We start from the raw sequence: 24,934 nt of genomic DNA on the forward strand, positions 1-24,934 counted from the left end.
ACTGGACAGATTCCTACTCAGCTATAAGTTTTTAGTTTGCACTCAGTAAATTATGATTTATTTTTTTCATCTTCTCATCTCCCCTGCCTCTCAAACCTTCCCTCTTTGAGACACACTCCCTTTCAGACAGACAAATACACATTCCCACTCAGACATCCATGTACACACACACACATGCACACACACACACAATTCCCTTCTCCAATGTAACCACTATAGGAGAGGGAAAAAGGGAAATGAGACTTAATTAAAAGAAGGATCATCAACATTTGCCTCTCCAGACCACATCTGTGGCTTCTACAGAGTGGGCATAAGAAATAAAGGACTGATTGGGACACTCCCGGAAACCATCTGAACAGAGGCCACATCAAAGCAACCTTCAGAATAAGGAAGTTACCAGAATCGGTGCTGAGAGCTTCTCCTCCATCTTTGTTCCCCTACTCCCACCCTCCCCCCCATTCTCCTTTGATTGTATCTTCCCCAACAAGCATCCAATTATCTGTCAGTTTTCTTTTTCAAAATCCTGTCTGAGTGGCTGTCATAGCGAGCTGGGGCTGTGGGAGATGTTTTTCCCTGTAGTTTTCATCGCAGGAATGGTATTTTAAAACTACATTCAAATAAGCATGTATTTTTAAAAATCAATATCTATCTGTCTATCCATCCATCCATCTATCTATCCCCATTCAAAATTGGACCACTCTCATGACTATGACGCAATGAGAAAAAGCTTTAGACCAGGAGTCAGGAGGCCTCCTCAGTTACTAAGCAGCTGGGTGGCCTTGGGCAAGTCAGAGAGCGTTTCCAAGCCTGAAACATAACTGGCATAATTTATTATCATTCTGTTTATCTAAGGACACTGTAGAGATACAACTTTCACGTCTGCAAAGTCCTTGATTGTTCCACTGGACTTAGCTAACTCCGGGACACAGGGCCACGCGGCTGCTATTGGCAGTTGAAGAGACAGCCCCCCCTCCCAGCCCCTCCGAGGGCCTTGGGCGCCAGAGTGCAGGGGACTGAGCCTGTCTCCACCCCGACCCTCCACCCTAGTACCCATCCCGCTACGTGCCCTTGGCTCTGAGCTAGGGACAGAGGTGAGGGTAGGAGGCTACAGGACTGTGCGCCCTCTGCCTCTCGGGGTTGCCCTGGGTCTCTGGCTACCACTGCGTTGCAGAGCAAGGCCTTTAGGTTGGGTTGGGGACCGGACCGCTGCACGCGTCCTGTCCCTGGGTAGCTCCAGGCAGCGCAGAACCCGTAAAGTTAAACAAAGCCCCGCGGCGCACAGAAACCACTCTGCTGCCTGCCCCGCTGAGAATTCGAAAAATTAAATATTTCTTGCACGCTCTTAGGTTGGCGACTATGAACGCAAAAGCCTGGGCAACTTGGTCCGCACTCTCAGGTCTCCTCTCCCTCCCTCAAGTCGGGCCTTCCAAGTCTGAGTGCCCTCACCTCCCTCTCTCACCCCGCAGTGGGCTGCGCTCAGGCCACTGGTGCCCTGCCCCTGCACTACCTCTTGGCGAGCCTCTTGGTCCTGCCAGGGAATAAAAGGCTGCGTGACCTGCTCGGCAGTCCGGCGGGCGGCCGCGGTTAGTGCTGAGAGGAGCTGCAAGCACTGCTAGCGCTAGGCTCTGCCGCTCAGATTCCCCGACTCTCTGGAAATCTTGGCGCGGTGGGGAGGGGGCTGATTCATAGCAATTTTCTACCCAGCAGCCAGCTCAGTGCCTTACGCATACCTGTTTGCTGAATTCCCTGGGCTACTCCCACTGGTTCTCACTGTACCCCACAATCTTCTCTCCCCTATTCACAGCAGAGCTCTCCTTCAAGATTCAGCCCAAGGGTCCCTTCCCTGTGAGAGCTTTGAATCTTCCCTCCCCTGGCCATGCCACACAACCTCAAAGTACAAGTGAAGGAAGTGCAGAAATGGAGGTTCAGATGGTTAAGAAAGTTACCCAAGGACACAGCTAATTGGTGGCAGAGCCAACATGAATCCAGAACTCCTGGGTCCCAGCTCAGCACACAATTTGCCACAGTACATTGCTTCCCTGCTGCCCTGAGGGGCAGGGGACATTCTTTTTTGGCCCTTTGAACACTCTTTCTGCTCCTTGTTTCCCCTTCTTATCTAGGGCCTCTGGTCTTTCAAACTCAGAGATAGAAAGGTCATTTTGTTCCAAGTTCAGTGATCAGCAAGAGCAAAACAGAAGCTGACTTCACAAAGTCCTCCACAGACCTGGATGGCAATGGTCTCCCAACCCTCTCTCCACTACTATGGTATGGGGGGTGGGAGACCATTGCCATCCAGGTCGGTGGATGTAAAATGTACTGTCTTCTTTGCACATTTAGGCACTAGGAGAAGTCAGAAGGCCATTCACACCTGCCCAAATCATCTTACCTTTTAATACCTCTTCTAAACTGCAGCCCACCAATCATATATACAAATCACCATTCAACCAAGCAAAAATATGTAATTTACAAGAGCCAAATAGTCTTGTCTGATGCAACAAGGGCAATATGGGGTTATAAACACAAGCTCTTAAGAGGGAGAATTTCAAATACACAATTACACCCCCACCCCAGTTGAATTACCTCCTGTCTTGGGGTCTTGAGCCAAGTAAATGCACAAGGGGAGTGTTGTCAACAAAGAGGGACAGAAATGGAGAAGAAAGGGAAGCATCAAGAATATAAGAGACTGTGGGTGAGCCCAGCAAGAGGGACAAAGGGGGAAGCAGGGCCTGGGCAAAGGAGAGAAGGAAGAAAAAGGAGGGGAAAGGATAGAGCAGAGCTGCTGTGGAAGCCCAGGCACACATGGACGCATTCTCCAAAGGCTCAGAGATATGGATCTTAGATGCCTGGATTGGAAATGAGATCCAGAAGCCCAGTGTCAAGTTTCACTTATCCTCCAGTAAAGAGAGAGAGCTTCTGGCTTTAGCAGCAGCACTGGTGGCGCTCTTTTCAATGTAAGTGCCACCTCACTATCATTGCTACCATGATGAGGCCCTCACCCTCCCCCAGAATTAAATAAATCTTACCCAACACAGGAGTACCATTTGAATACTCAGGACAATTTGCCCTTTCATTGAAGGAGAGGAGAGGATCTCTCCCTCTCCTGTTGTAAATGGACTGGGTGCTGCTCCTTTATACATTCTAGAGCACCAGATCAATAGAGGGCGAGAAAGAGAGGGAGCAGCAGTTTGAGGTTGGTCCAATTTGTCCCTGGCATACCCCCCTCTCTGTCTCTGTCCCTCCCTCTGTCTCTCCGTCTCCTCTCTCTCCTTGGATTTTTCTGCAGCCCCTCCTTCTGGCCCTGGCAGCTCTGCTCCCCTTCCTCGCTGCAGCATCCTGCAACCAGCACCCTCCATGATAAAACACAAAACATTGGGGTACTTCTTTCTGGTGACACTCGTTTTTTAATGTGATATTTTAGACCTATATGCCAGGAAAAAAAACTTGAGTTGAGGTGGTGGGAGAGGGTGTCGCAGGAGAGGAAAGGAAAACCTACCCAGGTAGTTAGCAAGATGGGTTGGTATTGGGGGACAGATGGGAGACATTATTTGAACCTGAGTGCATAGGGATCCAATTTAAGCAGAGGACTGGCATACTAGAAGAGGCTTGAATTACAGCGATTGCCTGGTAACATATATACACAAAGACCACATGATATAGAGAGAAGGTAGATAACTGAATATCACTCAGCCTCAGTTTTCTCAACTGCAAAATAGGGAAATCAGTGCTCCATAATACTATGGAGAAGAATGTGTGAAATTATGTAGGTAAAGTACTTAGAACTTACCTTGCCACTGAAGCCCAGAGAGAGGAAAATAACTTGCCAGAGATCACGTAGTAACTAGCAGAGTCAGGATTGGAACCCAGGTCTCTCATACATTCCCCTCCCCAGTAGAGTGCCAGTGCTATCCTTGGAGACCTGGTTATGGAAGTGGGGAGGCAGAATAGGAGCTGACTTTATGCATCTGAATATAGATACTCTATCACTCAGTCCCAGCCTCAAGGGTTCAGGCTTCTGCCTCATTCCCCCTTCTCATCATCACTCAGGTAATCTCATGCCATCTTGGACTGATTTATTGCCACTTTAGCGCCACCTCTGCTACCTAACTGAGGTGATGACTCACCCTGTCGCTGGCCAGGGCCTCTGCCCTCCAGGAAAGAGGTTTTCTTCTTAATTGACTGCAGAAGCCTCAACCACAGTGAAGCAATGCTCTTCCAGGCAGGCTTAGAGGTGGAGGGCTTTGAGGAGGAATGGAATAACTCTTTATCCAAAGCCACTGCCCTCCATCCCTGCAGTGCCTGGGGTCCTCTCTTTAGGTTCCTTATGATAACTCCTCATGTTCCCTCAAGTCCCAATGTTTCCTAGGGATTTCACCCAGGACATCTCTTGCTGACTGTATAGAGCTTGCACTGTGTGTCTGGCACAGTGGTAGATGCTGGAGGGACATAAGGTAACAGGAGACACTCCTGGCACCCAAAGAGTGCTCACAAGAAGTTTAAAAATATTAATATGGCATCTTGGTAAGAAGGAAAAGAATACAAGTGCGGGTGAGTTAGGAAGTCCTTTTAAGGAGGGGAGGTGATAGGCAGAAGGGCCTCATCACAACCCCAAGGATTGGAGTTGTGACCTGGACTCTTTTGCGGACAGTGAATGGCATCACTGACTCATTGGTGCAGGGTTTTCTGTTAAACACAGCATATTGCAAGTTAAGTGAACTTCTGCCCATCCTCTGCATTTCTGGCCTCGTTTGGGGGCATCAGCTGGTGGCCGTGTCCCCCCGCCAGACTCGAATCCCCTTTCTTTTAAACTCCCATATCTTTATATTTTTGAAGAGGGTGGGGGAAAGAGGGAGGGAATGGACATTCTCTGTATGTTAAGTGAAAGAAGTACTTCCCATATGTTACTTCCTCTAAGCCTCACAACTACCTCGCGACCTAAGTCAGCGACTTGCCACGTGAGTTCAATAAGAAGTGGCAGAGCTGGGACTCGAACCTATAAAGAACTGTCAAGCCTGGGCATTTTTGCATGACACTTTAAATAATGAGCCACGGGAAAGTGGGAGGGCGAAGTCCATCTCCCTTTCCCCTGTAGTCCGTCTCCACAGAAAAGAAGCAAGCGGAGGACAGGAGCCAGAAAGTCATCTGGCTGCGGAGCATTCCGGAGGGCTCCCCACCTCCCGCCGTCATCACTCGCGTAGTCCGCTTATGGCGGGAGGGCACCCCAGAGATTCTCACGGGGATTGTGCAACCAGAACCAGAAGGGCAAAGCACCTTTAGCGACTCTATCGCCCCCTGTCGCCGGTGGCGCCCAGTCCGAGGCTGGTGTTCTCAGGAGGGCTAGTGGGCTAAGAAAAAAGCTCCCCGACTGACTGCCCAACAGCTGTCGCTCGCCAGTGCTAGGCTGCAGACAGCTTTGCCAAATTTGTTGACATGAGCGGGAAGGAGGAACATTTATAGCGCCCTACTATGTGTCCAGCGCGGGGTCAGCGATGTCTAATAGCCATTGTCCTTTACGTAACAAACGTGATTCTTTGAGAAAGAGTGAGCTCTCCATTACGGAAAGTCTTCAAGCTAGATTAGAACAGGTTTCGCAAAAAGCTTGTCTGTCAGTCTTAACTCCTTACTTCTTGAAAGCAATAAAGCTGTCCACCCGTAACAGTCGCCAGTTCTCTTCAGTGGAGGGGGGAGTAGTCGGGGGAGAGAGAAGCACGTGGCGTGACTGAGGTGGGGGGGTTGCGGAGGGGGGCAGAGGTCAAGGCAGTGACAGGGCAAGGGGGAGGGTGCGGGGAGGAGGAGCCTCCGGCGGGGTCGACAGTGCGCTGAGTCAGGGTCTCCGTGGAGCCCTCGCGCCCGCTCGATGATTCCCCAGACCTTCTCCTTTTCCTGGGTTCCGCATGGATTTTCCCTGGACCCAACTCACTCACTCCCCTTGCTTGGTAATGGGGAACACGGGGACCACACCCCACGTTAAAAGGAAAAGAGCTTCTGTGCCCCTCCCAGCCTCGCTCGCTCATCCCCCCTCCTTTTTCCCCTCCTCTCCTCCTCGCCCCCTTCTCTTCCGCCCAAAGGGAAGGCGGGGGCGGGCTGTGTGTGTATGTATGTATGCATGTAAGCGTGTGTGCGCGCGCGCCGGTGCAGTAGATCTGTGTGTGCATTCGTTGTGTGGCCGGGTGTGGGGGGTGTGTGCGCGGAGCATGTTTTAGCTGGAGTGCTTGGTGTGGTGTGTATTTGGTTTGCGCTTTGACATAAACCATGTGTTTGTGTGTGCACGCTTATAGGTTGTATGTTTCTGCACGATTATAGCGGGATTATGTGGGTGCGGTTTGAAGGTGGGTGTGTGCTGTTCCTCCCGGGGTTTGTGGTCGTGCTGTGGTGAGCGTATATGTGTGTGTAGTGTGTGGATGTGTGTGCCCATTGAAGCTTGCATGCATATATGTGGTGTGTGTTTATGCATAGATGCGGTGTGTCAATGTGGGTTTACAGGTGGTGTTTGTTGAAGTGTGTAGTGTGTGAATTTGTTCGTGAGCAAGATTCCTCTGTAACTCAGTCTACTTGAGCTGTGTGTTCAAAGGTTTATGCATGTGAGGGTGCGGTGTGTGTCTTTTGGTGTGATGTTCTCATGTGTGGTGTGGACGCATGTGGTCAGCTTATGTGCTTGGATGAAGGGGTTGTGTGTGTTTTGAAGGGAGATTGCCGCGTTAGTGTATGGGTGCGGTGTGTGAGAGTACAGGGTTCCTAAAAGAACCCCAGTGACCGTGTGTGTGGTTGGGGGCGGGGGCGGGAGGGACGTTGGGTTGGGACTGAGAGGAGAAAGGAAGTAGTGGCGGAGACCCCATCAGGGGTGCCCGCTGGTCTGATTTTCACCGTGGGGGTTCGCCTGCCCGCCCACCTTTGTGTCTGCAAGGCCCGCTGGGGCAGGGTGTGAATTTACCTGGCTGCTTAGAGGAAAGAAGAGGAGGGCGCCGCACGTGATTGGCCAGGTAGGGCGCCTAGGGCGCGACACAGGGGCTGGTGGGGGTAAGCTGGAAAGATTATTGGTCTCTGACCTGACACCCCTCCCCCGCCCAGGAGATCCCAGTTGGTGCCCAGCTAAGCCCAACTATTTGCTCAGGGCCTGTCTGTTTCACACCTTTTTGGCTTTGTGTGGGCAGATCCAGTTGCCTGGAAGCCCTTTCCCCTTGGGCCTTGTGACAAACTCCTACTTATTTTTTAAAAAAACCTAACTCCAGAATCACAAAACTTTTTCTGCTCTTCTGTACTTTTCCCTCCCAATTGAGGGCTTGCTTCTTTGAGCCACCACATTTACACCCTTCATACTTCTCATGACATGATCATACATAACTGCAATAATTTCTCTCTCTTTTTAAACTCTGAGCTGCTGTAGAGAATACCTGGTTTGTAGTAAGAATAGTTGTAATCATAATAATAATGTTGCCATTTGTTAGGTACCTACTGTGTGCTGGGCATTGTGCTAAGTGCTCTGACATGCATTATCTCCTTGGGTCCTCACAATGATCCTATGAGGTAGATGGAGCTATGATTATTGCTATTTTTATACTTCACACATCAGGCTCAGAGTAGTTAAGTAATTTCCCCAAGACCCCACAGACCCTAGGAGGCAGAGCTGGTATTTGAACTCAAGTCTGACATATTTCCTAAACCTTTCTTACATACCAGGTGGCTTTACTGAGAGTCGCCTGATTCCTGCTAGACATTGAAGTTTCTATCAAATATTATCATTTCTTTACAAATCTCCCTTTTGAGTTTACTGACAGCACCAAGAGCACTCAGCATAATTACTTTCTTTGTCTCTCAGACAGCTGATACTTTCTCCACCTAATTACTTGCTTTGTTGATACCTCAAAATCTGTAATTACTCTAGGCACATGTGCACCTACTAGCTCCAGTTCTAGGCGCTATCCTTAGGCTGGTGCTGAAAGAAAGAGTTGAGAATGAACATTTTCTAGCCATAGGGTCAGGGGAATTGGGTATGGAGGGAAATGGAGGTGAAGAATCAGGATGGAGTAAGAGAATGATTTCACAGCTCCCCTAGACCCATTTTTACAACATCACTACCAGAAGTTGGTATATGGTGAATTTCAAATAGAGCAAGCATCTCCATACCAAGCTGCATGTAGAAAAACAAGCAAAGCCTTCTCCTCAGAAAAGATTATTGAATGGACCCCATTTTATATTATTCATGAGTTGGGGAGCACTGCACTTGCCTAATGGGGCTCATGCTGCTCTAATGCCTTCCAAGCAGCCTCATCTAAGAAATCCAAATTAAAACAATACATTGCATTTTGGGGAACACATTTATGGGGGGGTGTGGTGTCATCCCAGTCACAGCTAAAGGGCCTCTGGAAGCACTGGCTCCCAGCTCAGCCCCCACGGAACCAGCCTAGACTGCTACAAAGAGGTCAGGAGGTGGATAGAGAGGGACAATTCAACAGTGGTGAGTCACTTCGCCACTTTTCAGGGGGGAAAGTGAGAAGCACGATTTAAATTGCCACTGTTATTATTGTGCCCTTTCATCTGGCACAAATGAGCCTGATGCGTGGATGAAAAGCAGTTGGAACATCCATAAAGCTTCCCCCCAGCTGGGCCAGGGTCAGCACCTCATCCTGGGTGGGCAGGAAAAGCATTGCCAAAAGCATTATGTAGCCAGAAAGTCTCCGTTTAGCGGGGAAAAGGGATCCTAGATACGTCAGTCTCTCAGGCAAGTCACAGACCACCTGAAGCCCCTTGGTTTCATCAAGCTTAAATCCAAACAAGCTGTTCGGGCAAACTTTGGTATCTCCCAGCATCTGGTCTCAGATGCTCAGCTTTCCTGCTGCTGTGGGGCCAATCTGACACCTCCTCACTCTCCTCTCAATATACTAGCTTCACTTCCACCTCCTCACAGCTGTTCATGTGATGCCTCTCTTCCTCAGAGGTTCTGTCCCTGCTTCTCATCCCCAGCACACGCACACGTACGCAGACATGCATAAACACATCACTAGACTACCCATCTAAATCCTGCTGTGTAAGTTCCACTTGGGTTCATGAAGGCCGTCTGGTTCACTCCAGCTCAGTGTTCCTGCCTGTGAAATGGAGGACAAACTTCAAATCTGAAGAAGCCAAATGCTCAAGGCTATGGCTTCAAAGATGCAGTCCTCGGTCAGGGGCTATTAGCATAACGGAAAGCTATCCATCTCTGCTGCCCCCTACCCATATAAATGGGGCAATAAGAGGGGCTATCAGAACCCCAACATGCCACCACCATGGGATGGACACACAGACACACACACAGACACACACACACACACACACTCTTTCATTGGAGCTTAAAATCACCACCATAAGTCTTTCTCTCTCTCTCTTTGGAGTTCAGGAAATGTATTTCCATAACATGAAGATTATATGGGGAATTGTATAGGTAGAAAACGCTTTAATAACTCCCATTACTGTCCAATATAAACAGAGATTTGTTTGATTTCACTCTAAAAATAAGAATGTGAAGGAGCAGGGCACCAAAATGTGGATTTTTGTGGGGACAGGCAGATCATGGTTTCCCCATTAGAACGAAGCCCTTGGAGATCAAGGCTTTGTTTTTTCCATGGGGGAAGGGCAGGGAAAGACCACAGGCTTTGGAATGAGACAGCTTTGTGTTGGTAGCCCAGCTCGAGCACTTACTTGCTATGTGATCTTGGGAAGGTTACTTCATGTCTCTGAGCCTCAGTTTCCACAGCTGTAAAATGGAGGTGTTAACATCTGCCTAGAAATGCTTAGATGACTAAAGGAGGTAAACCATAGAAAACACCAGCCGAGTGCTTAACAGATACAGTAAATGTTTAAGAAAAGGTTAGTTAATTCCCTTCTGCATTTTTTTTCCTTCTCATGTAGCCCAGAGTGTCTCAACCATCGTGTTCAGGGAGTGGAGCCAACTGACTAAACTGCCAATTTTCCTCATTACTGGCTTGTCTGACACTCTTGAAATAGTCCTTCTTCTTTTAGGACGATTTTTGATCAGCCTAATGCAGCCCCGGAAGAATTGGACCTTAAGTCCAATTCTCACTCTGCAGTTTCTCCGTGCAGTGTTAATGAGACCAAGGTTTCAGATGTAATACTCCACAGGGCAAAGTTTCAAACTTTCTGCTCACTGTCCGGACTTCCCTCTGCCCCAATTGCTGACCCAGCCCCAACCTGTCTCCTAAATATGTCCCATTACGCCCCAGAAAATAAGAGCACGACTATTTCCTGACTAAGATTGCCCTATGACTCCTAATTTGTTTTCCCTCACTTTCACTCTAGAAATAATAGTGCCTAAGGCGATCCAGTTTCTAGCAGCCACCTATGTTGAGGGGTAGATGGGATGATGGAGAAAGATATGATGGTTCTCTGAGATATGCTATACAGCACCTGAAATACATCTCTGATTAGTTTTTATTCATTTGTTCCCAATTAAAGGAAAATAAATTCTACCCTTTGCCAAAACTAGTGAAGTGGAAGAAGACACGAATCCGAACCCCTTCCTCCCTGGTGCTTTTGCCTCCCTCTAGAGACAAAAGCAAGTCACTGCAAGCTAAAGCTACATTTAAGCAGGGAGTGGTGGAGGAAGATCAAGAAATTGGGGGCGGGGGCGGGGTGGTGATGGTGGATATAATCCTAGGGAAGGATAAAGAGACTACAGAGTAGAGAAGTATTGAGATTCGTGGCAGGAAAAGCTCTGAGAGGTCCTCCCTTGAATATTCCCAGACTCCAGAAGGTGTCTTCAACTCCTCCCTCTCCTTCACCCCTTCTCTTTATCCTGCATACTACCCTGACTGACGTCAGATTCCGTCTTGAAAGTGAGTCCCTCTGAGGATTTAAGAATTTTGAAAAATTTCTCCAGCTCCTACCCCTGTCTGCTTCTACGGAAGTCCTAGAGCCTCAGCTTTGAGAAGGGAAATAGGAGGGGTAACAATTAGGTGTCAGCCATATCAGACAGATAATAGTTACAGCAGGGGTTCCAGACATGGCCACGCCACTTAGTGAGTTTCCTTAATAAGCAGGGACCTACTGGCTGCTGAGTATTGGCTGCCCATCCCGAGGAAGGCTCGTGGTTTCTTGAGAAGTGTATCTGAGACGTGACAGAAGCTGCCAAGGCTCATCAAACATGCCATCTACCTACTTCTGCTGATACATGTGAGAACAAATGATACTGCCAGAAAGAAACAGAAATTGTTTCCTAGTGACTCAGAGCCCCATCAATGAGGACACAGGTGGTGTGTGTGTATTGCATCTTGCAGTTGAAATTCTTTTTCACAGAAAAAGATTTATAGATAATTAAATAAGTCAAAGACCAGCATCTGGGTCCTGGGGAAAAGATCACCAACATCATGTTGACCACCTAGTACATGCCTGCTATATGTCAGCATAGAAGCTTTGCAAATGTTTCTCTCTTTTAATTTTACTCAAGCTTTGAAGTCAGATCGAAAAGGATTGTAGTCCTTGCTCAGCCACTGTGTGACAGTGAGCAAGTTACTAAACTTCTCTGGGCTTTTGTCCTTAAAATCGAGACAATAATACTAACCTCAGAGAGTTGTTATGGTTAGAGATAGTTTATGTAGACTGGCTGGTATCTACAAATAGTAAATATTTGTAAAAAATAAAACTTCTTTTGATAACTGAGTATTTAATATAATCACATTTACAACAGCAGTAATAATAACTATTATTATTATTTACATCCTCAAAATATAGACATTATTATGTCATTTTAAGAGACGTTAAGTAACTCTCTCACAGCAACCTTTTAAGAGAGGTTGAATCCCAACCTTTGCCTGGGATTCAAACCAGTTGTGCCTCTTCCCACTCAGAGTTAGTGGAAATTTCATGATCATTGGGAAGATCACGTTTGGCTGGCCTGATCTAGTCATTACGTTTAAACTAAAATTTAAAGAAAAAAATTTCCTTAAACTATGTATAGTGGGATTCTAGATCACTGTATAGATTATTTGCATATCACAGGTCCTAAATTTGCCTTTTTATGCCTTTTTAAATTATAACAGTAATTTAAGAAAAAAACTTAATAGACTGTAGAAAACAGAGAGAAAAAAACTATTATTCCACCACCTTAATAGACTCTATCTCGACAAAAATGCATATTTGACAGTTACAATCATACCATTTTCCATGTTATTACATATTCTTCACAAAAACAATTTTTATGATTCTATGCAATCTAATAAGTGGATATGTCATATGATTTATTTAACCATTCCACTATTGTTGGACATTTAGGTTGTCATAGTAGGTAAGCGTGAAAACAAAAAGGAATGACGTTACTTTCACCATTGCCGTAATCACCCTCGGGGACCTGGTGTCTTGCTCTATCAATGCTCAATGCTTTCTGCCATTTGATATTTAAGCTTGATAAATGTCAACTCCACTGCTGAAGCCTGAGATACATTTGCAAAAGTATTATTTTCTGCTGGTTTTCATCACACAGATTCTGTATTTCACCCTCATGATGGGTAAAGTGTGGGCTAAGCTCTAGAGCATCACGTTTTTTTTTCCTAGAGAGAAATGTCTTCTGAGGTACAAACAAGTAATAAAGAAATTTGGGGAAGTCCTGCCATTGGTGAATGGGGGTGCTTATCTGACGACCGACCTAGGGAATGGGGTGTCTCATTGGCAGTCACGCCCCAGCTCTGGAAACTGCTCCTGCTGCAGCACAACCAGGCCTGGCCTCAGCAAATCAATTTGGTCCCATCTCCAAGAAAAGACCAAATTTGTATGTAAAGTGGGCCCCAGGGTCCCTTCAGCTTTAGAGCTTTGGCTGCTTTACAGAAGTCCAATTGTTTGAGGCCAAATCCAATGCCAAGAGTGAACTGGGAAGAGAATTTCAAGTGGGTCAATTGTGCTGTCGCTTTCCCTGGGAAAGAAGGCCTTTCTGGGCCCCCGTTCCTCCCAGACCTACCTCAATGATGCCTCTCCCAAGTACCTTCATATGGTTGCCCATTGCCCATTGTCACCCTCAAAAAATTGCAGTGATGCAAACCAACATGACATATGTATGCCTATGTAACAAGTGTGCACATTCTGCACATGCATCCCAGAACTTAAACTAAAATTTTAAAGAAGAGTTGAGCCAAAAAAATAGCAAACATCAACAAAAGAGTGATGATATTCTAATGAAGACAAAATAAACCTGCCCCTCGGAAAAAAAAAAAAATTGCTGTGACATACCATCTCTTTGGCAAGGAGAACAGGGGTGAAGGAACATTTAGATACTGCCCCAATTCTGCCCAGTCAGCAGACAGCTTCCTCCCCCAACCCCATCTCTGACTCCCGAAGAGTTCTGAAAGACATTAGAAGGGAGGCATCAAGGCAATTATAGCCCCATAGAATATCAATAGTTACCCACAAAGTTACCCTTCACGTTGTTCAACATTTCTCAGGGAGAGTGCAATGAAGTGAGCTCTTGCCCAGTCAAAAAACTACCCAAAGATTATTTATTTCCAAGTGATGCCCTGTGACTTAAATGAGCCATACATGTAATGAACTGAGCCTAAGGGCCCAGCATTTGAGAAGTACTTCACATATATCAGTTGCTGTTGTATGAGTGACGGAGCTGATGTAGGCAGTGGTGTGCTGCAGGAGTGTGTTGGAAGACAGGTCCCACCAGACTAGAAATGCACCAGCAAATACAAGGTCTTACGCTTGAGTTCAAACACCAAATACAGAATAGAGACTCCAAAAAGAACTTGGGTTTACTTAAGGAAAAAGAGTAGCTTTAGTTGAAAGTAATTCAATATAAATAAAGTCTGTGTAAACTGTGTGGCTGTGCATGGGATTTGTGAATGGTGCATATACGAGTGATGTGAGTATATTGTGTTGTTTGTGAAAAGTATGTGATGCATGTGAAGCGTGTGTGTGTGTTCATGGCTTTGTACGTGGGCATGCATAGGTGTGGTAATGTGTATGTTATGGGTGTGTTTATGACTACTAATGTATGTACCTTGGGTGTGGCATAGGCTTCCAAAATAGGGAAAGTCAGCCATCCAGGACTGTATTTATAGGGGCACAGCTGGAAAGCCTCTTTTGGCCTGGTCATTGGACATTTATAACTTGGAGTATGTTCAAAGAAAAGCAGCTAGACGTGGGTAGGGGCCTTGAAACTATGTCACATGTTAAACAGATGAAGACACTGGGAAAGTTTGACCTAGGTAAGAGCAGGGTGAGTAGGGGGTGGGATAATGGGGAGAGCTGGCACTATTTCTTAGGAAGGAGGACTATGAAAGTCAATGCCAGGGCCAGAAGGCAGAAGTGCCTAGGAGAGAGATTGGGGTTCGATTTAAGGAAAAGCCTTCTAATTCTAATAGACATTGCTGTTTTTAGATGGGAGTGGGCTTCCTGGTGTAATATGGACTCCCTCCCATGTGTTTATTCATAAAGGAATCTTCATGTCCTTGATCTCATTGGAGTCACATGACAACCTTCTAGTCCAAGCAAGGGTGAAATGGTTCACCCCACTCCCTTTTTCAGGGTAGAGTGTTAGAGCAGTGAGGCCTCAAAAGACATCTTATAAAACTCCCTTATGTTTTTGATTCACCGGGATCATATAAACCTTAAAAATATGCAAAAGAAAAAACCAAACTCTGTGTGTATGCAGACCTCTTTCCTCCTCAGAGATCTTGCTGCTGGCCAGAGGCTGTACTTGAACTGGCTAAGTATGCTGTAGTCTGTTAGCAGGAGGTCAAACTCCTGGGATGGTTCTCAGCAGGGCATTGGGGCTGGCAAGAACTAAAAACAGGTCTCTGCTGAATTAAGTTTCTGAGGCGCCTCCTCTGCCTGCCTCCCCTCCCTGGCCTGTGAGGCGGCAGAGGAAAGAGGAGACAACCCCAGGTTTGGTCTATGGCTGGTGCCCAATGACGCACTCTCACCAATATAGATATTGGAGGTGGAGACTATGGAAAAACAGGTGGCCATGGGGGCAGGTGGCAGCCTGAAGGGGGTAGGGCTTATCAAGGGGGAGTGAAGGACAGTGTGGGTGGGGGTCCTGGGGTATGTCAAAAAGAAAATACCAATCTCCTGAAACTTGAAGGACAAAAATATAATCCATTGTCAAAATGTACTTTGTAGAAGCAGTTCTAGAAAAGGGGTGAAATGTGACCCACAAACGCCGGTGCTGTGATCTTTGCACACTTATGTCCTCAATTCCATAGAAATAGGGGAACCAAGCACTGATCTCAAGTACCCAAGGAAAGAATCCCACTAAAGAACCCAGGTGTCCACCACTGGGCAGTCTGGGGCAGTGGGCAGCCGGCAGAGCCTAAGCTGACCCAGATAAGCTGCCAACCTGTTGGGTGACCTTGGGCAGGCTTTTCCTATCTTCAGTGTCATCATCTCTTAAACTAAGGGGTTAAATTCGACGACTCTAAGGGACCCATTGCTGATATTCTGTGTTTGAGATTGAGACAAAGGGACAAATTTCAAGGCAAAATGAACCCCCACCTCCTTCAGGGTCCCTGGGGCCTGGCTTGCCCCGTCAGGGACATTCATCTTGGGCCTTTAGGGTCCTTGATTTGCGGGACGCCGCTCCTGCGCGTCTGGCCCCAAGGATCTGGCAGTCCCTGCAGGCGGCTGAGCCAGCGACTCCGCCCCCGCGCTCGTCCCGCGTCCCGCCGAGCCATTAGCGCGATTGCTCGCGGTTCCCGGCAAAGCTGGTGATTTATGCGGGGCCTCGACGGGGCAGTCCCTTGAGCCAGGAACAATTAGCTAAAAAGCCAGCAGGAAGAGAGGCAAGGGGGCGACCAGCCAAGCCCCAGGGTGCCCAGTCGAGGCTGCAGCCGCCGGCGGCCCCGGGCCGAGCACCCCAGCCCCCCGACTCGGTGGGCCCCACTCACCACGACGGGGGCGGGGCTCAAAGGCCGAGGCGAAAAGGCAGTCCAGTATCCACGCCATGACCCGCGCTGAGTGCCCGGCAGCTCGCGTTAACCTTCGCGTCGTGTCCCGCACCGGCCGCCCTAAGTAGCCCCCGGTGACCACGCCCTGAGCCGCACCCTGCACCCAGCTAAGAGTGTCTTGGTCACCGGATACCTCGAGCGTGTCACGAAGGGGGCAGGGCCTCAGGGGAACCCCCCCTCCCCGCCAGAAGAGAGGCCGCTGGTCAGCAGCCCCTTACCCCACGCGAAGGGAGGCCAAGACTCACAGCTCCTGTCCTGGAAGCTCTGACTCCGAGGGCGGGGCCCTGCCCCTACCCTTGGGAGCCCAGAGTCTGAGGGGAGACGCCATCTCAGCCCTGGTGAGCCCCAAATCTGAGAGGGAAGGAAGGTCTCCGTCCCCCACCCCCACCCCACGCGCCCTTGATCCGTCACACAAAAGCAGGCCTGTCCCCAAAGGCTGGAATTTGAAGGCGAGGTTGCGCACCTGTCCCAGGGAGCCTCAGATCTGAAGGGCGAGACTGTATCCCAGGCTCTAGAAAACTCCACGGTTTAGCGGAGAGTTATCTCAGTCCTCAAGAGGCCTAGTCTAAACGGGAAGCAGTGTGTGTCCCAGGATATCTGAATCTAAAGGGGAGATGCTGTCGCAGCCCTTGGGGACCCTCCTACGCCCGCCCTTAAACCCTCCCTTAGGGCAGGCATCGCCTCAGCCCCCAGTAGCTCCAAGTCTGATTTAAATCACTGCTCCATTCTAGAGGACCAGGAATGTGAGTAGGAAAAATGATTTTTGCCCCCTCAAGAAGACCAGTATCTGAGAGTAATCTTATTTCCCTTGTCCTGGGAATTTGCAGAGAAGACGGAGATGCTCTCCGGCCTGGGAACCTTTGTATGGAGCTGGTTGATCATCAACTGAGATAAAAGAACCCAGTGTCAAGTATGCATAAATGTGGGGTGTCCCCAGTTGCTGCCGACTTACAGATTCCACTGCCAATGGTTTTGCTTGGGGCACTGATATGGGAGGGGGACCAACATTTATTTTTAGAAAGAATTTGATATTTGATATTTCAATGGGGGGTGGTACTGTGTAGGATTTTCTTACACTTCTTTTACGGCTTTGTATTTTTACATTTTAAATATATATGAGGGCACAAGCCACAATGGGCTCCATGTTTGGGACCCCTGGTGGTGTTAAAACAGCCCTGCCCCCCAAATCCTGGGGTAGAATCACCCACCAGAGGTGGATCACATTGGGCAGGAAGGGCTTCTAAACAAAATTCCTTTTTACTTCAAGCTCAGGGGCCCAAACTAATTTATCTCCCAATTCACCATTGGTAGCTGTTCAGACGTGACTCTGTGCCTTGTTTTTCTCCACTGGGAGAATGGTGCTCTGTCGATCAAAATGCTACTGAGGAGGTAGAAAGAAATACGGAAAATCTTCCAACAGCTCAATTGCAGGCAAGAGGAGTGGAAGCCTCAATCACGGGGTCCGTTGGGGAGAGCAGTTATTATATTTGCTTTGCTAACCACTGATATTAGCATTAATGCTGCAAAAGGGGTGCATAAAATGGAAAAATTGCCTGTACTTTGCTGTACAATTCTTCGTGAAGCGGAGCTATCCTCAGAGTTTAAAGGCCTTCCACTCATTTTCCTTTCTTTCTGGGAAACATGGTACCTCTCTGCCTTTGTACCAATTTCTAAATCATTTCCGATTTTCTCTGTTTTCTAAAAGCAATCACAGACAACAAACACTTACCAGACCTGCTCCTTTACCAATTTCTGCTTTACGAATACTTAACCAAGCCAAACAAGCCTGACATCTAGAAATGTCCAGTTTCAGGCCCTAGATATTGAAATCTCAGCCTAACCTCTTCCCATGAACTTATCCAGCACCAGCTTTTGAAATGGTCTCAATGGGTTCCTTTTTTTCTAACTGAATGAGCTGTTTTTGGGCTCCCTCATGGCACAAAATCTGCCTGCCTGGTCCAATCCAAGGGTCCTCGGAAACAGAAAGTGCTCTGCTTCCAGGGCAGTTCTACATGCGGTACAAACCCATGACAGCTATCCTTCTTTGTTGCCTTTTTTCTCAAGAGGTGTAATGTAATAAAGGAACAAAGCTACAGAAACTCACAAACCTAGACTGGAAGTGCAATTCTGTTATGTTCTAGCCATGTAATCTTGGTAGGGTTATTTAATCCCTCTGAAGCTTGGTTTCCTCACCTGTAAAATGGGGATATTAATAGCTATGAAAAAGCTCCAGGTAGACCAAAGCATCTACTCTTTTGGGAAAAAAGAGAAGAGGAAATAAAGAGATCAGAATTCTTTAAAAAATTGATTAAGTAAGTAAGTTAGCAGTTCTGCGCTGTCCCTTTTCTTTGACCTGCCTATTCTGCCACTTAATTACTTAGTGTTACATTCCTTTTGCAAATCTTTATCCTTAACTAAATGTCCTGGGGTAGAAGGACATAATAGACATAATAAGGAAATGCATTCATCCATCAATCCATTAATTCATACAACAAATATTTACCAAATGTCCTCTAGGTGCCAAATATTGAGCTATGCAAATAATGTTGATTCACTCAATGAATTATTATGCAATTATTTTTAAGTGTATAATTTAGAAGCTTCTATGATAATCTGAAAATACGCTTATGATACTTTTAGATGAAAAAAAGGCAGGATGCAAAATGTGCAAACACTGTAATATAAACAGTGCAAATAAATAATAAACTTATATCCAGAAAAAAAGGCTAAAAGGAAACACACCAGAATCTTAGTCATGATTGTATTTAGGTAATGCAATTATGGGCAATTTTTAACTGTTTTGTTATTTTCATATCTTAGTATTCTCCAATTTTTCTTTAATAAACATATATTATCTTCTGGAGTTAGAAAATCCTACTTATAGAAAAAAAACTACAACTTTGTCTCTGCTGAATAAAGGACTAGGCTAGATAGGGGAATGACTGAGGCCTTTAGGTTGGCATTGTGCTAGTGGCACAGGGCACTTGGGCTGGCTTTGGTGACCCAGAAAAGGCTGAGAAAGTTGACCTGTGAGTAAAATGCAGAATTCCCTTCCTGTGCCCCCACGTAACAAGTGCCCCCATCGAGCAGCCACGAACCTGCTAGCCTGGACCTGTAGTCCCTCATCCCACAGTATGTGCTCACAAGGGACACATAGGACATCTTTGTCCTGACAGTGCAAGACCCAGAGCTCTACAGCTTGCTGCTTCTTAAGCATCTCCTATTGTAATTCCAGTGAAGAGCCAAACATCCTGTTCCTAGCTTGGGTCACTGTCTTCCCAGAGATCTTTAGCCACAATGATAAAGTGATTCTGGGGGCTTGTTGACTTTCAGAAGATGGGCTTCGTACCTTCTTAACCTTTTTGCTGAAGCCCAAAAGTACTTGGCACCCAGGCATGTAATTTCTAATTAAATAGGACTCTAAGAATTAAAGGCCCTTAAACCTTGTCGTGGATCAATGTTTCCCAAAGTACGGTCCATTGACCAGATGCATCAGAATCACTTGAAATATCATATAACAATGCAGGTTCCTGCTCCCAGTCCGGTCCTACTAAACAAGAATTTCTGGGCATGGGGACTAGAAAATTGTATTTCTAACAGGCCTTCCATGGGGACTTTTATGCCTACTAAAGTTAGAGACACTCTAATGTAGAGGAAAGAAGTCTTTCTCTGCAAACCTTCCCATTGCACCCTAGCTACAGGGAATTCTGCGGCACCCTAGCCACAAGAAACACTGGGGCAACCAAATGGGGAAACTGATCACTTTAACCCCACTCTACTTCTTTTGGGTGTATGGGGAAATATGTACCATGGAAAATTGACCAAATCTTGTAACTTAACTCCTCATAGGGTCTCTAGGTGTATTCAAAATGAGCATACTCCATACACGTCATTCATTTGGATTTTCTAAGAATTCTTGTGTATATGTCTATATAGCACTTCCCAGTCTGGTTATTTCATTTGAACTTTCTACTTGTTAGGTTTCTTGCATCAGGCAAGAGAGCACAGTGGAAAGGGTAGTCAAAATACCAAGAGTGAGGTTGGACTTACCGGCTGACTGGCTGGGTGAATGTATGTCTGCTTCCCAACATAAGCCTCGGGCTCCTCCTCTATGTAATGGGAATCTCAGTCCTGCCGCCCACCTCCCTCTACAACAGGCTTGTCCAACCCACGGCCCCGTGGGCCACATGAGACCCAGGACAGCTTTGAATGCAGCCCAACACAAATTTGTAAACTTTCTTAAAACATTATAAGATTCTTTTGCCATTTGTTTTACCTTATCAGCTATCATTAGTCTTAGTGTATTTTATGTATGTCCCAACAATTCTTCCAGTGTGGCCCAGGGAAGCCAAAGAATTGGACTCCCCTGCTCTACAGATTGTTAGGAAGGTCTATGCATTTTCAGGAGTGAGATAACAAAGTACTTATCTCCGGGCCCATGAAGGAATTGGCAGATTACCACCTTGCCTTCCAGCATCTCCTTTTGAGAAGTCCTATCAGAAGGTCCACACAGAGCGCACAGGGACCATATTTGCTTTCTAAAGGGGACTCCGAGCCCCAGGACCTCAAGACTCTGCCTCCCTGATTTTCTATTTGTGAAAGACTTAGCTGGGCAAATGGTGAACATGTCAGTGAAATCATGGGGGACTTTGGGGGACCGCTTTGAACTTCAGAAGGGCCTCAGTTTCCTCATTTCTCAAATGGGGTTATACAGAGAAATCTTCAAGTTCCTTTCCAGCTACTTAACAGCATTTCTAGGGGTATACTGCTTCCATAGCACTTTTTCCCCATAGTTCTATTAATTCTAAACATTTTCGTGTCACAGAAACCTGACAAAGTCCTGGCACCATCTTTATGAGGTAGAAATGAGAGAGAATTATTCCCATTTTTTAAGATTTAGAAAAGTGAGGCAAAGTAAGCGACTAGCCCAAAGTCACCCAGGGGAGGAAAGACGAGCCGATACCAGCCTCCACATCTCTCGCCCCCTGCCCATTCTTTTCCAGTACTCCTTGCTAGATCCCAGGAGCTGTCTGTCAGTGTGCTGACACCACTCAGGAAAATGTAAGTTTCATCCTGACACCAGAAAGACAGAGCAACGATTACGCTTCAGTCCCCAAGGAGGCAGAGAAATTGCTTTTAGTTGACAAGTGCATCTCCTACACACATACCCCTCTGGTTGAATGAAAAGATAAAATCAAGTTAAAAATCCCAAATGCTCACTTAATTTTGTAAAGCATTTTGCTCTTTGAGCTAGGGGGAGGCAGGATGAGGGAATTTTCCAACTCCAGAAGTCTCGACAGGGTGGGGCAGGGAGAACAGTGGGAAATAAGAGGGGCACAGAAAAAAAAGTCACAAAGAACAAAAAGCACGGGGAGGTTCTCTTTGAGTTTTGTGCCACAATCAATAAGAACATGGAGTTATCTGAAAAAAGAGCTAGAAAAAAAACTCAGTTGTGTGTTTATACCTTTGAAAAACTACAAGAGAGGCAAGCCACTGATATTTCCATTCTAGATGAAAATTCTGTGGCTTCCAGTAAGAAGAGTTTAGGGGCTCAACAGGGGGACCGTCCACTTCTATGTGTTACCATAGACTCCTAGGCTTTACTACCTCTGAAGTTCATCTCTGCAAAGCACTTGCCCTTATATGTTTAAGTGTAGCTGCTCCCGACTCACTCATATATATTTTTAACCCGAATTGCATACAGCTTTGGGAGGTTGGCAGGACAGAGATTAGCACAACCTTCATTTTATAGAGGAAGAAACTGAAGTTTGAGGAAGGGGAGTGACTTGCCCAAAGTCACTGCCTTTTTTGTTTGTTTGAAACCTGTTCTTGAACCACTTTTTGGGCTTCCTTCTTTTGTGCATGGCTTCCTTGTACACTACCCATATCCAGCCTAAAATCTGCTCTTTAGATCATTGTGTCTTTTGACCCCTCCCTTGGACTCTAAAACCTGGAGACTTTCACCTTGCTGAGAATTCCAAAGCCCTTAGAAAGCCTAAGAATCTCCCCAGCTAAGAACATTTCATTCTTAGGAGATGTGTTCTGAAGTATTTAGGAGTGAAATATCATGATATCTGCAACGTATTTTCAATGTTTCTCTCTCTCTCTCTCTCTCTACATATATATATATATATATATGTTGCAGATATCATGACATGATCTCTCTCTTGTTCTATATACAGAGAGAACAAGAGAGAGATCAGGTCATGATATCTGCAACATACTTTCAAGTATATATATAGAGAGAGATTGCATAAATGTGGCAAATTGTCAGTGAGAGTATTTACAAGTATTTATCGTGCTATTCTTTCAAATTTACAATATGTTTAAAAGTTTGAAAATACAAAATTAAGAGGAATCTCCTCCCAGGCAGCCACTCTACCGGTCTACTCTAAACTCTGTCTGAGAGTCAGTGGTGCATCCCTCCCACAGGGCTCTGCCTCGGGACTCTATCAGGATGACCTAGCCCCAAACATAGAACTAGCTCAGCAGGAGGGGAAGGCTACACCTGTGAGTGGTCGTGACGTCTTAGATGGAGCTTGGATGCTGATAAGTTGCTACCTGTACTGCATGGGAGTTTAGGGTGAAGAATTTAATGGCAAAGCAGCTAAAATAGAGCCCGAGAGAAAAAGTCCTTAAACAAATTCTAATTAGAGCTGGCAATTTTCCAAAAACCATTTTTTCTTTAATTTCAAAACTTCCTTATCAGGGTTGAAAGTGCCATTAGAGATAATCTAGTCCAACCTTCTCACATCACAGGGGCCGGTGGGAAGGGGGTACTGAGATCCAGAAAGGGAAAGTGACTTACCCAACATCGCCTAGCAAGTTAGTGGCTGAAAAGGGACTAAAAGCCAGGTGTCCAGCATCCTAGTCCAGGGCTCGGTCCATTACATCACACTGCTATCCCACTTGAGTTTCCTGGGTTCTTGAAAGGTCATCTGCCCACCCCAAGGCTTGCTTTCTTCAAACCAGCGTGGCACCTGGGGGATTTGCAGTCAGCGACAGTCCCTGCTGCTGGTAGCAAAGCCAGGCACCTGAAGATGGCACCTGTCATATCCCATTGGAATGAATTACCTCCCTCTGAAACTGAGAGGGCCAGGCAGAATCTGGGAGCGGCACCTTGAGAACATAGTCAGTCCTGGCCCGCACGGCTAGTGTGCCACGGACATTCAAGGCAGAGAAGGTCATGGAGAATGTCCTGAGCACTGTTTGCTGGGGAGTTTTCCACCTCTCTTGGACCCCAAGTGATTTATTGATTATTTTAGGGGCAGCCACTCTGGTTTATTGGTTTATGTGCCATTACCCGTGAAGGGGCGGGGTGGGGGAGCTGCCTGCCTCCTGCTTCCCTTGATCTATCTACTCACAGGATTGGTTCATGGGACAGCTTAGCTGGACCCTCGTGAGCCTGTCGGGATTAATGGCATTTGACTGTAGATCATGAGAAATCACATCAGTCTCTGTGGGTGGAGGTGGATGGAGCAAGCAGGAGGAGGGCAGAGAAGGAAGATGAGCATAAGGGGAGGGAAGAAAAAGGATGCGGGAGAAAAGGGAGAGGAAAATGCAATAAAGGAATTCTCTTGTACAACATCCGCTGACATTTCTGAGCCTGTAGTTTCCCTCACTTTTAATCATTTCCTTCATTAAGTGCCATTTGTCAATGCAAATAGGTCTTTCTCCACTATAACTCAATCCTGAGACAACCCACGCCTTAAACAGAGATGCAAGTGTAGCTCAAGAGCCCTAGGTTCCCCTAACTAAGGGGTTGTTTGCCCTTCCCTCCCTATATTCCTCCATCTCGGGCACCATAAGATTGGTATGGAACACCAAAATTGGACCCGGAATAAAAGATACCAAGGACTGACTTTATCTTCTGAGCTACTCTGGGTCTGGCCCCTACCCAAGGACCCTCTCTCCTGACTTCTGTGGCTCAACACCCTCTCCTGCTTTCAAGCACCCAGGGCTCATAACTGTCCTGCTGTTCCACCCTCCAGATCCCAGGAGAGTTATGAAATTGAAAATGAAGGGGTAAGGCAGGAAGGTGCCATCAGAGATGCATCTGTCTAGGACCAGAGAGCAGCCATGCTGGAGAAGAAAGGCTGTAGCTGAGGCTGGGTCAAGTGGCAGGATGGCCATTTGACACATTCGGCAGGCTGTGTGCACATGTTGAAGAGCTGAAGACCAGGATATATTCAGAAAGCCCTTTCTTTCACTCCTAATAAGGAAACTTCTGGCCAGATCACAGGACTCTAGGCCCCTAGTGCCTTAGCAAATAACGGGAACACTTAAGTCTCTGAGTGACTGTGGATCCTGACTTCATTTTTAAGAGTGAAATTGGTGGCGATTTCAGTGACAGGGAAGGAAGAGGCTGTGTAACATGGGTATAGGTCATGGACTGTAGGCCCTTCTCACAGGGCCAGGCTCTGGAACCCGGTGTCCTGGGACTAGGGCTACAGCTCTCTGCCATCTCCCTAAGGAAAGAGCTCCCAATATATTCTCCAAATCACACACCTTGCTGTCCTCAGAGACGGTCCCTCAAATCTCCTCAGTGATCATGACATGCCCTGAAAATTATAGGGTCAACAGTGGTGATATTAGTGCCCAAGGTCAGGTTCAAGGACCAAGTGCAGAATGTTGCCTCCTCTGGCTTTTTTGTCCTTTCCTCCCACCTCAAAGGAGAAAAGGATCCTCTCTGGGGTCCTCTTCACTAGTGTTCTGAAGCTCGGCCCCTTCTGCTGCTGTCGCCTCAGCCACCAAGAAACCTCTGACCCTCTTGTACTTTCAGCTTCTTCTCTTCCACTGACTCTTCCCTTCCTACATACATCTCAAACCTCCTCATAAAGCATAATCTCTCCCTTAGCCTTGTTCTACTTGCTCCTGGATCTGCAAAACTTCTCAAATGTGTAGTGCCTATCATCAACTCACTATTTTACCTCTTCCTACTCCACTTCCACTCTTGAGGCCTTCCTAATTCTAGATGCAGTGGCTCCTTGTCAGCTCTCAGCCCT

General features: G+C 46.8%; 1 protein-coding gene across 1 annotated transcript in view; it reads right to left on the reverse strand.

The window, feature by feature from the left end:
- ARHGAP36 (Rho GTPase activating protein 36) overlaps positions 1-15,927 on the reverse strand; it is a 29,536-nt gene extending 13,609 nt beyond the window's left edge. Inside the window, exon 1 of the mRNA XM_012458717.2 lies at positions 15,870-15,927. Coding sequence (XP_012314140.2) covers positions 15,870-15,927 — 58 coding nt within the window. The remainder of the gene's footprint in view (positions 1-15,869) is intronic.
- Positions 15,928-24,934: the final 9,007 nt, after the last annotated feature.

The sequence above is a fragment of the Aotus nancymaae genome, unplaced genomic scaffold (assembly GCF_030222135.1).
Source record: "Aotus nancymaae isolate 86718 unplaced genomic scaffold, 86718_ANA_hifiasm-v0.15.2.pri h1tg000004l, whole genome shotgun sequence".
NCBI classification, from domain to species: Eukaryota; Metazoa; Chordata; class Mammalia; order Primates; family Aotidae; genus Aotus; species Aotus nancymaae.